Below are 16283 nucleotides of genomic sequence, written 5' to 3' on the forward strand. Positions count from 1 at the left end.
CTATACAAAAAAAGCTGCCTTGCCTTGCCTTCAATTTCCTAACCGTCTCCCTCCCTGTCTCTCATTGGTTCTTTAGAGGTAGAGCCGTTCGCACCGGTGCAAATGTCAGAAAAGATTCTGCTGCGCTTGCTGAAGCACCCCAACGTCATCCAGGAGCTGAAATATGATGAGAAGAACAAGCGGGCACCGGAGCACTACCTCTTCCACAGGAACAAGCCCGTGGATTATTTCATCCTCATAATGCAGGTATGTGGACACAACGAGGTGCAAAGTGAAGGATTTATTGTCAATGACCCACGATTTACGACACAACGTAAATTTATGTCACTAAAGAACATATAATTTGTAAAGAAAGTATTCGTACCCTAACCCAAACTACACTATGCATTACTAAACTAAACACATTGAAGACAGGGACATGCTGTTGTACTACAAGCTATTGTCTTCCTTGTTGCCGCAGTTTTTCAAAGTATAGCCATTTATGAAATGGGCCATCCACACGGAAACGCTTTTTGGTGCAAACGCACATGTTTTGCATTGTTTTGACCGATCGTCCAAACGAATCCTTTAAACGCACTGCCTGAAAACTATTTTTTTTTTTTTTAAACCTGGTCCCAGGGTGAAAACATTTAAAAACGGTGCCCTTGTGACTTCTTTTGGACGGCAAAGCCACATACTTGGGCACGGTTGATGTCATCACCACACTCCTCGACCTCTAGCCTTTGACCTCTTATCCCGCAACGACGTCTCATAACAATAACAATGGCGGACTACATGCTTGTGTTCCTGCTGGAGAAGATATTAAGCCTATTAGGGTTACTAGGCCAAAATATACAGTTTGTATATTACGCACAAGCTTTAAGCGCATGCTCCACCTCTTCTTCTCCGTTTGTTGGTGAATTTCTGTAGCAGAAACAGCGCTACCTATAGGTCTGGAATATGAAGTAGTGTGTTGAGTCATTTACAAATGGATCCGTTTGGACGCAAATGTTCTTGACACGATGCAAGGGAAGATGGGGAGGGGGAAGATTGTTTTGGTACGTGTGGATGTGGCCTAAGAGCTGTACTGCAGGTTTGTCCCACACAGGGGTCACACGTCATAAATTAGTTCTAATTAGAAACACCACAAATAGAAAGTGAAATATATGCAATTCTGTGTTTTTATGTTATAAATGGACCAAATTTCAGACAGTAGAGCACCAGCAGTGTTACTCTACACCCATACCTCTCATTTCTCGCTGACACTCTCTCTCTCTGCAAACACCTACAAGAAATCCTGCGATAGAGTTACAACTGTTTATTCAAAAGGGGATCAAAACAAGTGCTACTGACCTTGATGTAGCCCTATAGTTTGAAAACTAGTCTGAATGTCTGCTCTGTCTCTGAATAGGTTGCTGGTCCCAACATGGAGTCTTCCTCTTTGGTCTTAGGAAGAGTATCAAGTCTAACATCACTGGCGCTAAAGTGGAATTAAAAGTTCTTTTCCCACCATGAAAATACAACATAGAATAACAAATATAGAACTGAGATTTCCCCTATCAGTCCACTAAGCCCTGGGTCAAATAAGGTGTGGGGTCACTACCATTGAGGATTGAGATTTGGAGCTATTAAAGTGGCTAAAATATGGCTGAAATATGTAACTTTCAGTTTGTGTTGATTCTAGTGGCCACTTTGGACAAAAGTGGTAGTGTTTTTACCAAAACTGCTGTTGCAAAGATCGTTTCTTTATTGTGCTGTGCATTTCATGAAGTATAGGGGGACAAGGGGAAAGAAAATAGTAGGCCAACACAGACACGGACTGAAAAGAAATAAAAAACAGTCGCTAAATTGAAGGAGGACATAATTTAATGTAGGCCACTGACGCATTGCGCATTGTAAATTTGATGAAATGAAATAGACATATTACATACCCTAGGGGCAATTATTGGTTGGTTATGAATCATTTACAATCCCATAATCGTCTCAATCTGTTGAAAGCCCGACCAAGTGTGACTCGGCGTTTCGCCGTTGTCTTTCACTTTTACCTTTTAGTTGTTCATTGTTTAATTTCCTTCTTTTCTGTAATGGCCCTGCTCCAGTATCAGCCATAACTACAACAGATGATTATTCAAATAAAATTAAAATACAATTAGGCCTATATAAATGAACACAAAACTGCATTTCGTTGTCTTTGTACAGTAAAGTATCTAATCTAATAAAGATATCTCCCGTGTGACTCTAGAGCCAGTCTAGCTGCAAATTATTTTATTAAATTAATAAAATTAATTATTAAAAACAATATTATAAAAGCGTGTCACTATTATCTCGTTAGCTGTTACAGGTCATTTATGATCATTTATGTACATATAGTTACATTAAACCCAGACCGGATTTTCTATAAGCAGTAAAACGGAAAAGGAAAGGAAAGGAAAGCAAAGGAAAGGGGGGGTGGGGGGCAGGAAGAATAAATATATCTAAGTAGGAAAAGTAGCAGATTTCGAAAAGGGTGAAAGTGTACAGTAACTCTAAAGCTGTAGCAGAAATCCTAGATAGAAAGGGTAATTAACACAAGTCCCTAATGCTCCAAACTGAAAATGTGCAATTGAGAGTTAATGAAAAATAAAAGAAGTAAAATAATCATTATAATTATTCTTGGTTTAACATGTGGACAAGCATAGTTTGCTGAACTCTTTGTCAACCTCTGGGTCTTTCCATCACAGGGGAAAGTGGAGGTGGAGGCAGGAAAAGAGGGGATGAAGTTTGAAGCGGGGCCGTTCTCCTTCTATGGGATGTTGGCTCTGACAGCCTCGCCAGGTAAGACCTCTAACCAGCCCATCTGGGTTCGGTCCAAAGTCCAGTCAAGTTTCTCAGAGTGTTTTAACGAAGATTTTTGTCAGTTCAACGTTCTGAAATTCCCCCATTGTGTTGTAACGTCATTCATTTTTGAGTAAACTAAATGTAATGCGGCTTTGCATGCAGTTCTTCTCTTTTTTATGAAGATCTGGGCCATTCATATTGGACTCTACTGTAGCTCCAATAAAAATAAATCACAAATAGAGCTTGGGCACCAAACCTTACTGCTTTTTTTGGTGTTGACTGAAATGTTTTCATAGCACCAAGTATCAAAAACCGTCAAGCACCAAAATACTACTTTTTATTTACTACTTTGCTCAGACAATTTATTTTGCCAAGTTTTGCCAGTTTTAGACTGGACCATGTTTCAGCAAAGTGATTGTACAGCTGTTTCTGTTTGTGCTTGTGATCAAATTTAACATTTGAGAACTTTGGCTCCTTGTGTTAAATAAAAAAAATGGTTTTGTAGAGTAACATGTTTACATTCCTTAAAGTATAATTTAAAAAAATGACTGTTTTGGTATCGGGAACTCTGGTATTTTATCAAGGCTAGTACTGAAACACTCACATAGTGTACCTATTTCTTTGTTCAAACGTCAAGATTAGTACACATTGCTTGATGTGCAGATGTTGGAAATAATTTTAGCAGCAATAAACGTAGACTTTGCCTTTACCACACATCACGTTGTTCTTTGTGTCACCAAGCTGGCAAAGTACAGATCAGTTCAGGACCTTCTGTAATTAAAAGCCTACATTCCCTTTGATGAATGTTAATGAATACTGCAGTGACATCATGAGAAAGCGTCACCTAGTGATCCTCTCAGTTCATTCATAAACTACAGTACTATTCTCAGCCCTTTTCAACTTTTCTAATTCCCATTGGGGGTGAGATCTGAGAGACACCTACTGGTGAAATAGTAGAATGACCTTCCTGTCATGTGTGCAGGCGCTCCGAAATCAAATATTTTATGAAAAGACACGTGTTGCTGGTGCTTCTCTACCAGATGTAGTCCAAGTTTACTATGTGTGTGTATGTGCACTGATTATGTCTATACTTTGACAGACTCTCCTCTTTCTTCTTCTTTTTTTTTCCATATCTGGTATCTTCCTTCTGTCCCACCCACCCAGTGCCTCTGTCCCTGTCTCGTACATTTGTGGTCAGTAGGGCTGAATCATTAGCAGGATCTCCAGGTACTGTTGCCTTTTCCTTTTATGACACCATACTAATACTATCCCGTCGACTAATAAGATGTAAGAGTTTGAAAAAATAATTATCACGTTTGTGCTGAAAACTTAGATTGTTTTCAAAGTTTAACCCTGCATGCTTTGTGTAAACACACACGTTTTGATCCTCATTGTCGAGTAGTTTTTTGTGACCAATAAAAGGGGTTGATGCCTCAAAGTCTGTTTGTACCTGAATGCAACATGCACTGTATATTCATGCGTGAATAAGTGAAAGAGAAAGCAGGAGAGAGGAAACCCGATTTGGATTGAGACTTAACACCCTCATCCCCTGAGCCATTAGTCAAGTGGCTGAATGGTGTTAGAGACTGGAGGCCCCAGAGCGGACCCAGGCTCCGCCCCACTCGCCCCTAACCTTTAACCCTCTGACTACATAAACAAGACCTACAGTTACAGCCCCCTGCCGGACACCGCTGAGAGCACATACAAAGACGTGCGCGTACACACATATGTTCACATGCACAGGCACATGTACACGAACCGCACACACTCCGCACAGAACTACAGAAATGCTGCCACAAACACAAACACACCCACGTGTATCCGAAAATGCAGTTGAACAAAAACACTCTCTTCCCCGCTTTGGCAGTGACCTGCAGTGCACCTCTTAAAATGTTTTTATTTCCACCCAGTTTGGCGCCCCTCTGCGTTTGAGTGTGTGTCTGCATTTACGTAAATGCATGTGTATGCTGGTATGTGTGTCTCCTTAACACACCTTTGTCTTTTCGTTTTGACCTGGCCCCTGCGGCCCCTAGAAAGTGGAGTACTAATCCGCAAGAGTTCACATGCCAGGTCTTTGGCCCACTGCGCTTGGTCCACACACACACACACACACACACACACACACACACACACACACACACACACACACACACACACACACCAACTTGGGATTACATACATTCCAATCGCGTAGTAGCATTAGCGTTGGCCAAGCCGTTTCCACTTTGTTGTGTGTGATTTTCACTAGGCTTCTTTAAGAAGTGGAAAACATAATCTGGCTTTAATTAAAAAAAAAAACATGAAAAAAAACAGAACAAGTCTATGTGGTAGCACATTGATGGAAGCAGCATCACTGGAGACCACTGACTCAATACCTGCTGTATGAAAAACGCCCCTCATCTAAAGCTTTATCTAGAAATTAGATTTCCATACATCTCAGCAAGCATCTGTGCTTATGTTTAAAACTTAAACACTGAAAAATGTCACTAATACACAGGTGCTGCTGAAGCTGTTCAGCAGCTTAAGAAAATTGTGAGTTAGAGCAGGTAGTGCATCACAAGAGTTTTTTGTATCTGTAGGTATCAAAATCTGCAAAATATGTAAATAGATGATGTACTGTACTTACTACTGTGATGATTAAAGCTATAGTTTCTGTCGCCGCCATGAGGCATTCTAAGTAATGACAACAAAACTGTCCACGCATCCACATGATACAAGCCTTCCGTAGTCTCGTGCCGCCCCCACCCCTCCTCCACACAGTTGCTAGTACCCAAGGAGAACATGGAGGATTAAAAAAAACATGATGGACTCTTCAAAAGAGGTAATTATCGCCACTCGAGCTTCTGCACGGGAAAGTCAGAGGAGGACACAATCTTCTAAACATAGCCATACTGAGAAATACAAAGAAAGTTATGTGGAGCTGATCGTCTTAATTAGCTTTATAGCAAATCATTTGGCAATGGCTTGAATGTAACGGTCGTTCAATAATATCAAAAAGTTACGCACTAAAGCTTTAACAGGTACAGTCTTAGAGCACCTAACCAGACAAAAACATTGATGAATAGCAAGTGTCAGAGCAGCAGGGATATGAAAGACTAACAAGTGATAGCTGCATAGCTCCTCTGTTTATTAACAAGAGAATCTACAGCTAGCACTAAACAAAGTACAGCTGTGGTTGATGAGAAAACATCTAGCATTAAGCAAAGTGTTGAACAAATTGACATTTTTTTACTTGATGGTTTTTATCTGATGATCTAAAAGAAAAGTCCGAGCATCACCATAGTTATTAGAATTCATTCTGCGGGGTTGACCAGATAACTCTGTTGGTAGAGCTATATATATAGAGGTTTACTCCCCGATGCAGCGGGCCAGGGTTCGACTCTGACCTGCGGCCCTTTGTTGCATGTCTTTCCCCTGCTCTCTCCCGTGTCACGTCTTCAGCTGTCCAGTCATTAAAAGGCCTAAAAATGCCAAAAAAATAATAACTATACTGTGATTTTATGCTGTGGGGGAATGGTGATAGAATGCCATCCATGTAATAGTTGTGAAGAAATGTAATTGCAAAGCCACAAAAGTGAACCTCATGGTGGCGCTAGATAAAAAAAATAAGAGGATCACCAAAGCCATTAGGACTCATCATCGGGGCTGCGCACCACAGCTATCTGTACCATATTCCATGGCAATTCATCCGATAGTGAATGAGTTATTTCTGTCTGGACCGAAGTGGTGGACTGGCTGACCAACAGGCCGACATGGCCATCCAGAGCCATCCTGCTGGTGTGGCGAAAAATGAGTGTAAAATGAGAGCTGCCAATTCGTGCAGCCAAATGAGGTCACGTTAACCCTGTACAGTCCTCTCCTTGTTCTCAAATTCTGCTCTCTGATATGACAGCACCAGAGACACAGACAACAACAGGAATACAGAGAATATGACAGCCCAGCATGTGAAGTGTGTGAGGATTCCCTTATAATGCCTTGCCTTGCCTATAATGAGTTCTAGCAGAGAGTAGACTGCGCCACATGGTCTTTGTTGCTGTATAAATGTAGTTTTGGGTGTTGCTTTGTTTCTGCATGTCTTAATAAGTTCTGGTTGTGAAAGAAAACAATCTCTAATAAGCTAAAAGGTTGGAAATATTTTTTGGATTACTACTGATTAGGAGTCTAACTGTATTCTCCTCTTCTATCACCTCCTTACAGAAAATAAATCTCCTCCACGGCCGTTTGGACTCAACCACTCAGACTCCCTGAACAGGAGTGACCGTATAGACGCCATCACCCCGACTCTCGGCAGCAGCAACAACCAGCTCAACTCCTTCCTGCAGATCTACGTACCTGACTACTCAGTCAGAGCGCGCACAGACCTGCAGTTTATAAAGGTGAGAACCAGTGGGGGAATGTACCTAAGTACATTTACTCAAATACTGTATTAACGTACAAGTTTGAGGTACTTGTACTTTACTTGAGTCTTTTCTCTTGATGGCACTTTCTACTTTTACTCCTACTACATTTCAGAGTGAAAGATAGTACTTTTTACTCCAGTCCATCAAAACACATGCGTTTATAAAATACAATGTTGTATTATAAATTAAACTACACAGCAATATACAGGCCTACAAGTACAGCTGAACTGATTAAACACTTAGTTGATTGACAGAACTGTTGAGAAATGTGAGGATTGTTCTGCATTGAGTACTTTTACTTAAGTACATTTTCCTGACGGTACTCACATACTTTAACTTAAGTAACAAAGCAGGACTCAATGCAGGACTTTTACTTGTAACAGAGTGGCAATAGTACTTTTACTTAAGTGAAGGACCTGAATACTTCTCCCACCACTGGTGAGAACACACAGATGAGCAAGAAAAGCACACTGAGGCTCATGTATGAACAAAGATGCTGCACATGGCTACTTGGTAACTTATTAATTAGACAGTTAAAAAGGGATTCATGAAAATGTCTAATAAGAGATCTAACACGTGAAGACTGACAAATCAACAAAACAATTCATAAGTCATAGACCACATTTCAAAGCGGTTTAATGGTTGGTATTTACTTGGACAATAAAACAAATGATAGGTAAAATTATGTACAAATGAAAAGCTTTTGTATCTATAATTTGATCAAATTAAGAATCATTCATTATAGAAAGAATAAAGTTTTTATAATGTATCAACTCATTTTATATCCATCAATTAATCCCCTAAATTCCCAAATGAATATTACATAATGTTTATCAATTTGGCAACAAATTAAAAGAAATAAAATAGAATGACCAAGTGAGTTTAAAGCAGCACTTATCAATCTTTTTATATAAAATAAATAATTAAAGCAACGTTGCGTAACATTGCACTTGATGATTACATTACTTATGATCAAAAACTAGCGAGTCAAGAACTTGTGTAACCACACCCAAACACAAATGTGCAACAAGACTAAACCAACCAGCTAATATTACTCAGTGGTTCGACAGCAAGATGGTCAGCTCGCCGTCTGTCTTGCAGCCTTTTATATCGCAAAGCTCTCGCCAACAACTGAAAGCCCGTCCGAAATTTACACTTGTCCCGAAGACCTCTTGCTTGGTCACTCTCTCCTTTTCTCTTCTTAGCTTCCTCCGTCAACGTCCTCTTCGGTCTCTTCGCCTCTGCCATGATGTCCGTAGCGGCTGCTGAACCCGGTTCCGTTGCCCGCTTGCCCGGCTCTGGTTCTGGCACTACACTGGCGCCGCCAGCATTCCCCCCCGCCCCGGGCCTGAAAGCCTCCTCCTACCAGCGGTCCAAAGCTACTGTGCTAGCGGTGTAAACATCAACATTCCCCCGGTGCTCTGACCTCCCAGTCCTGGCAGCACGGCTAACTGAGCTAACAGATAGCAGCAGTTAGCGGTTAGCCTAAGTTAAAGCTTTCAGTTCATCAGGAAATTCCCTAAATCACAGAGAGTCGAGGTAGAGCAGCCAGAGGATATCTGAGAAAACCAGAAAACAATTCAATCAAAATATTATCCAGTTTCACAAAAGTCAGTCGTAGTGCCGTAAAGCGTTAAGCACTTCGCGGGAGATTGTACTCGCTCGCCAAAGTTACATAGTGCGAGAACAGGCGATCAGGGGGCCAAAGTGGGAATGACAGAGGCATCATTCTCTCTACTACAAGTCAGGGTAGCATAAAAATGATTTTGAAGCCCACTCTGCAGGTCCCTTCAGCTCCACGGATCGTTTTAGTGTCTTTCAGCTCCCAGTTTTGGTGTCATGGTCCGCAACGTTGATGTTTTGCTTCACTTTATCATCTCCTCAGTGTTGTTTCAAGGTGCAGAAGGCAGCTGTTTTCAGTGAGAAAGCTCTTAAAACAACTGTATACTGCCTGCTCCGCATAAAACAGCGAGCACAGTAAGCACCAAGCTGGTGAACATAGAGGAAGATTTAGCAGCTAAAGACACAGATTTTTACCTCCAGAGTTAGTGGAGACTGAAATCTGAGCTAAAAGAGAGTGAATATTGTAAATGTAAGTAATATAATACTTACATACATCAGGTGGCCCGCATTACGACTCCAAATGGACGCTAGTGTTGGTGCTGGATGTGTAAACAGGTGATAATAACATGGCAATACTGTCTTTTGTTCTGCTGCCCCCAAATGGCCAAACAACTCAATTAATGCTTTCTTTAAGATTTTAAAGTTAAAGATGTGTCCTCATGTAGACATCTATTAACCTTAGTAACATATTTTGTGTCACTCTGAGGCATTTGTTGTAGCAAAACTAGAGCGCTGATTGGCTGACACCCGACATGGTTGTCTTTGTGCCACCTCTGAAACTTTCGAGTCAATTTAGCACTTTTCAAAACCAGAGATTACAAATTGCTTTCCAAGGATAAAATAAAGAAATGGAAAAAAGAAAAATATAAAACATACTTGTCACATATGCTTTTTTTTCTCATACATACACCAACCAGCATGCACACATAAATACACACATGCGGACAAAAGAAACAAAGGCTTGGGATAAAATAAATCTATTATAAATAATAATACATTTGATAAAGATACTGATTTTGCAGGTCTAGGGTTGTTGGGCAGGTCACTCTGGGATGACCTGCAGGTACCTCGCAGACCAACCAGCCCAATCAGTCCCAACCCTCTGCTGTGACCATTTACCTCATCATGCCTCCATCCTTTGTTTCCTAGGTAACACGCCAACAGTACCAGAACGCGGTAATGGCATCACGGATGGACAAAACTCCCCAGTCGACAGACAGTGAGTTCACTAAGATCGAGCTCACGCTGACGGAGCTGCATGATGGAGTGGAGACCCCCGCTGTCGTCACCACCACATCCAGCACCACTAGCACCACCCCTGCCGTGTCAGTATCCGTGGCCAACGAGACTTCCTACCTGCTCAACCAGCAGCAGAACTGTGTGGGCCTCAACAGGAGTAACCACAGCGCCCACAACGAGGGACCCATCTAGCCCCCGCCGAGCCCGGTGGAGACCCCGACCCTCCACCCTGTTTCGCGGACACTCGGACACATGGACACATGGACACACGGAGCGGTGGCTTAGATGGAGATGAGGGAAAATGGGGAAGCTGAGGCGGTGGACTGAGGGTTCTGCTCCAACCAGTAGCCCCGGTCAGTCACTTAGTCACTCAGTCACTCAGTCAGTGGAGCCCTTTCATGGAGGGGCAGTGGGGTAGACAGGTTCTGCGTCACCCTGAACGCCCCAACCTGAACGCTGTCAGAATCCCTGCTGTACTACACCCTCTTACAGAGGGTGCACTCGGACAGTACTTGTGACTGAGCTTCTTTTTTGGGACTGTTTTTCTGACACTTTCATAGCTGTGACTTGGACTAGAGGATGACAGAGCGCATGCAAACCCTGGCCCTTTCCCCTAAACACAACCACACACACAACATAACACAACACTCGTTGTGTTTTCTCCTTAGGCCAAAGACTTTGGTCCCCCCTTCTAACACTGGACACAGACTGTTTATGCTCACATACACACATATTCAAACACAGACACATTCTCAAATACACACACACACACACACACACACACACAAATGCAGCTTCCCCACCTGTGAGTCTTTCAGGGAGGCTCAGTCGTTGTTGATCCCATCAGCGAGGACTCAAACCCAAACAAGCAGAGAGAGCGGTTGGTCAAAGACTGTGCCAAAAACCGCTTTGAAAGAATCCGTTAAACCACGAACCAAGAATGTTTTCCTGTATTTATTTATTTTATAATATTGTATGTATATATGTATGCGTGGAGACATGATATGACATAAACTAGCATACGACCGTGCACAAGCATGTACACAAAGGTGTACGTGGGGCAAACGTGTCATATCAAAAAGGACATGCTACATATATGGAGACAAACATCCATTCATGTATATGAGGAGGTGAGGGTCTTTTACAGATACAGTATGTATATTACAGATCTTGTTATTTTTACTATTATCCTAAATCAGGCTTGTGGTACACTATCTTTTTCACCTTTAAACAATCACACTATTGCCTTTAAGAGAAATCATATAATTAATTATTTTAACAAAGTGCAATGAACAGAAATTTATTTAAGAGATGATTATGATAAAAAGATCACTGTATTATACATTGACAGATATATTTGTATGTATGTACTGTATGTATGTATATTTGTTTTCTGAAAAATGCTAAACTGCAGCCATCCACAAGCAAAATTGTCCTTAGTCAGTCTCTCTTTCTCCTGGTCTCTTTCATGTTTTTGCATCCTTCGACCTCAAACACAACGTCTACTATACGTTCATGTGGGAGTAATGATGCCTGGACTATTCACCATGATGTAGTGGGGAGGGGGAGGGGGGGAAGGGGGGGGTCTACTAGGTGGTGAAAGTGTCAACAAAGCACCTATGCATGTGGAGGCTATGTGTCTTTTTTTGTTGCCAATTTTAAGCATAATCAAACTTGATAATTGCACAGTATTAATGACCTCATCTAACATGTTGAGCATCATCAACGTCACAAAAAGTAACCTCGACATTAAACATGTCCATGAATGATACACAGCTATGCTTTTCCACTGTTTATGTGTGTGAACGTTTGTTTTTTTGTTTTATTTTTATTTTTGCATGTGTGTGTCTACAAAACATAGGCCGGCAGTTCAATTCATATAAAGGCTATTTTTTTAACAGCAGGGAATGTGAAAGAAAGTAGACTTTACTTGTTTTGGCTCCCAACACAATGCAGATTATAATCCATGTCTAATAATTCTTGAGTTAATTCAAATCAAAATCTAAAATATTCCTCACAATGTTTCATGTTATTAAAACAGATATTTATATTGATTTGATCTTAGAAACACTGTAGCCATGTATGCTTATTTTTCTCACAATTTCAAGACCACACAAATGAAGAATAGTTTAACATTACTGGAAACAAGCTAAATTGCGCTCCTGCCGACAGTTAAGACAAGAAGATTAATACCACTCTCATTTTTACGTTACATTAGAAAGCTAGTCAGCCGCTTGTTAGCTTAGCCTAGCATATCAACTGGAAACGGGTACAGTCCTAACTGCGTGTCAATCCCTGCTCAGGCACATGCATTCATTCTCTCTCTCTTAGCCCTTGTGTTGTCTTCCCGTCGACCATGAAAAAAGTAATCGCATTTTCTGACATTTTTGTCACTTTTTCAATGTAGTGGGTCCTTTTTTTTTAACGTTTCTTCCAAAGTTGTTTGTTATTTCTAATGATGACATTTTCAGCATATTTCGAAGGCCCATGTTTTGTGATGAACAAACTGAAAATGGGTCAAATTTGACCCGAGGACAACATGAGGGTTAAGAGACCTTTGGCCTTTAGCAGAAAGGTGGGGAAGGGACTGAGAAGTCGTCGATGTTCAAATTCTTTGGCTAAATCCTGGATCTTCACAATCCTACCTACAGCACCTTTAATGTTCAATAATTAGCTAGTTATATCTTGTTTGTTAAATACATACAAAAAAAAATTTGGATAAAAACACTGCACATAAAACATTGTGATTTTTACAATGTCATACGACTATTTCTTGGACTTCTGAAGAGACTGGAGTAGTTAGTAATCTTTAGTATGTATATGCTAAGCTAAGATAGCATCTCCTGGCTCCTGCTTTATATTTAACAGTCAGACATGAAAGTGGTCTCAATCTTCTTGTCTAACTCTCGACAAGAAAGCAAATAAGTGTAAATGTTAAACTACTCTTTGAACTCTTTTTTTAATTTTTTTTATTTCAGTAGATTCGTTTTGCTTTAGTACCTTCTTGCCCTTACTGTTTTACCTCATAAAGACAGGAATGATTTTGAAGATACTGTATGTGTGCTTGAATTCTTTTCCTAAAGCTACACACACTTCTGTAGGGCTGTAGAATTTTAACTCTTTGGCTAAACAATTACTTTGATTGCACTTCCACGCCTGTTTATTAACATTCTATGTATTGTGTGCTGGCAGTTTTCTGGCCACCTCACAGTCAACAGTGTCCTATAGCTGAATTTTTTAAATATTCAGTTGCAGTTTGTAACCACTGGCGGGCGCCAGTGTTCGTTTCCACATGTAATCTAATGTGTGTGTATGTGAGTGTGTATATATGTGTGTGTGTGTGTGTGTGTGTGTTTGTGTGTGTGTGTGTGTAAAGGCCCCTGATATCAGCATCACATGGACAAACAGCCTTTCCATCTGCTTATCCGTGAGGGGCATCTCGGTGGTTAACCAGAGAGGAGAGAGGAGGAGAGAGGAGAGAGGAGAGAGAGAGAGAGAGAGAGAGAGAGAGAGGGAGGAGGAGGGGAGAGGAGAGAGAGAGAGAGAGAGAGAGAGGAGAGGACAGAGAGCGAGAGAGACGGAGAGCGAGTAATTCTGCATTGTTTGCAGCTGTGTTCGTTGTTGGTATTTGTTCACTTGAAAGTGCTCCTATGCAGCAGGTCCGCTCCTGCTCTGCAGGGACAATCCCTCCAGAGGTACAGCGATGAATGAGGATCAGAATGGAAGACTGTGCTTGGGACATTCTGCTTCACAGACTTCAGTGCCTGACAGGAGAACAAGAGGCATGATGACAATACAAAAGTCCAAGAACAGGAAACACTGGTGGACACATCCGCTAGCTGTGACTGGGTTATTTCAATATTCTGTTATACACACATTATATAATTCTCTTACACACTCCATCCTCTGCTGAACACAAGATTATCATCCTTCCATTATGTGAGTGCTTCCCAGGCCTGTGTTTAATTGGTCTTTTTGTCCATCCCAATGCTGCTACTGTACCCATGTGCTGTCCATAATGCTTCTTCTACCTTATGAAAAATATTCCCATTACTTCCAGCTGGTGGTTTAATAAAAAAAGTGAATGATTAACAGCCAGAGAGTTGATGTCAAGTCAATGTACTCAATCTAAAGCTCTAGCCCAGGGGTCTTCAACGGTTTTTTAAGCCAAGGACCCCTTAACTGAAAAAGAGACAGAGCAGAAACCCCCTACTACACATATTTTCTAAAATTAAGTTGCCTATTAAACTGCTCCTACAATAACAAGTAGGGTGGCCTAAATCCTTTATACATACCTTTTTTTGTGCATTGAATACTAAGCTATTAAAGTAGCCTTGTAATTGTTGGCCTTATTTTAGAAATCATGTTTTCATGTTACACATACATGTGACACAGTGAATCCTTATTAACTGTATCTGTGGGTGGCTACCTTACCTATAGGCCAGTCAGCACGGGGGGGTTTACATTTTCTAATAATATGTTGGATTCATGTTGTAATTTTCAAAACAAACTTAAAAAAATTAATTATTTGGAGGCCAAGCTGCCTTGACTTTGAAGACCCCCTGTTGAAGATCACTGCTCTTGCCTACTAAATATTTCTAAAGCTTCTTGTTTTGGGTATGCTTTAGCAATTAAAACAGCCAGTTCCTAAATATATGCCTTTCTTCTGACTACTATACACACACTTGGTATTGACACTCACACCAGAGAAGTTCAAATATTGGAATTACAAATTCAAAGTTGAGTTCCTAAGCAATGAAGTGCACTATTATTTGAATACAACACACTGGGATTTTGCTGCTACAGCCTTACTTGGTCTGGTATAGTCTGGATCAACAGAAGTACATATCCAGGATAGAGCCTGGTATTTGCCGCTCACCTTCCGCTCTCGGTCTGTTCATTAAAATCCTTCTGATACCGGAAACAACTAACTTCGAGCTAGCAAGCTAAAAGCTAAAAAAAGCTGAACAGATTGTGCTGTAAGGCCGGCCTACTTTGCTCTTTCATTGAATGATTGTAAAGATTTACAAGGAACATGTTTACGGCGTTTAAAATCTAACTGGGACATTTTGGTAAAGACTGGTGGGAATTGCTAAAGACGATTTACGCAGCAATTAACAATGAATTAAAATGCCACAAGGTGAACCCGGTTGGTAAACCAGCCTATCACAGTAGTAACATATAAACAACAAAACAACAAGAAATTATGAAAAACTATCTTTATTCTACATTTTTATGTAATTTACCTCAATGTACAGTATGTAGGATCATTTCTGAAAAACAAACAAAACACTGTTCGGGAAAACTTGAATGGATATGCATAAAACAAAAGATTACTATAGTTTAGAAAATAAAAGGTGATTTTTTTGGCACCTGTTAATGTGGATGTATTTGGGGAACCACAACAATGGATAAAAATCTTCTGAAGCACTGTAACCTGTTCACCAGGCGTTAGATAGTTCAAAGTCTGAGCAACGGACTTCTGTGGTACTGTATAAAAATTAACCCAAAAAAAAAAAAAAAAGTTATTTGGAAAAGAAATGATATGACAAGGAAATGGAAATGCCTATTTACAGTTGTGTAAACCAAGACCATTTAAAAACACTAGCTTAAAAAATAAAAAAATAAAAAAAAGTATTGATTACAAGTAACATATCTGTTGCGGTACTTAACATGTCATTCACATATCTCGTCATTGTACAATTCTTTTTTTTTTTTTAAATTATTACAGTTTTGCAGGTTTTTTTGTCCCTGTTTAAACTACAATGACAAATGTCAAAAAAGCTTTTCCTAAAATGCTGCAGTCCACATCGAAATAGAACCAATGCTACCATAAACACCATAGCAGAGCGGATATGCTTGTTATTTTCACATGCATATACAAAATATGCAAAGAAAAACCTATTTCCTATTAGCAATGCAGCTGCCTCACATAGCATATCCAGTTATTCTACGTTGAAGAAACAAAATCAAATTGATAATACAAATATTTCACTTGCAAAAAAAAAAAAGAAAAAAAAAAAAAATGAAAATAATAAAAGAGAACCGCTGTATGTGTGTCTTAATGTCTTACAAGCTTTTATCCAATCGCCACAGAGCTAAACACATTCACCTTTCTCCACACCACATCAAGCCAAACCGAAAATGATGCAAGAAGTAGACGGCATGTTTCTTCCCTTTTGTGGCCTCGATGAAAAGGCCGTTTCAACACTTACAGTACAGGAC

At 40.4% G+C, this 16283-nt stretch overlaps 2 protein-coding genes across 6 annotated transcripts in view; one reads left to right on the forward strand and one right to left on the reverse strand.

Moving 5' to 3' along the window:
- The window catches only part of cnnm2b (cyclin and CBS domain divalent metal cation transport mediator 2b), a 50674-nt gene extending 39059 nt beyond the window's left edge, over positions 1 to 11615 (forward strand). For 2 of the 5 annotated variants that reach the window (XM_032499607.1, XM_032499588.1), the window contains 5 exons: positions 77 to 246; positions 2700 to 2793; positions 3961 to 4023; positions 6994 to 7172; positions 9969 to 11615. In XM_032499607.1, coding sequence (XP_032355498.1) covers positions 77 to 246; positions 2700 to 2793; positions 3961 to 4023; positions 6994 to 7172; positions 9969 to 10250 — 788 coding nt within the window. In that variant the 3' untranslated portion in view covers positions 10251 to 11615. Of the gene's footprint in view, positions 1 to 76; positions 247 to 2699; positions 2794 to 3960; positions 4024 to 6993; positions 7173 to 8401 lie in introns of all 5 variants that reach the window. The other 3 variants (XR_004326832.1, XM_032499616.1, XM_032499598.1) reach the window with 3 other exon arrangements.
- nt5c2b (5'-nucleotidase, cytosolic IIb) overlaps positions 39 to 16283 on the reverse strand; it is a 39443-nt gene continuing 23198 nt past the window's right edge. The window contains exon 19 of the transcript XR_004326837.1: positions 39 to 50. The gene's annotated coding sequence lies outside the window, so the exon portion shown is untranslated. The remainder of the gene's footprint in view (positions 51 to 16283) is intronic.

This window comes from Etheostoma spectabile, chromosome 2 (genome assembly GCF_008692095.1).
Source record: "Etheostoma spectabile isolate EspeVRDwgs_2016 chromosome 2, UIUC_Espe_1.0, whole genome shotgun sequence".
Classification (NCBI taxonomy): Eukaryota; Metazoa; Chordata; class Actinopteri; order Perciformes; family Percidae; genus Etheostoma; species Etheostoma spectabile.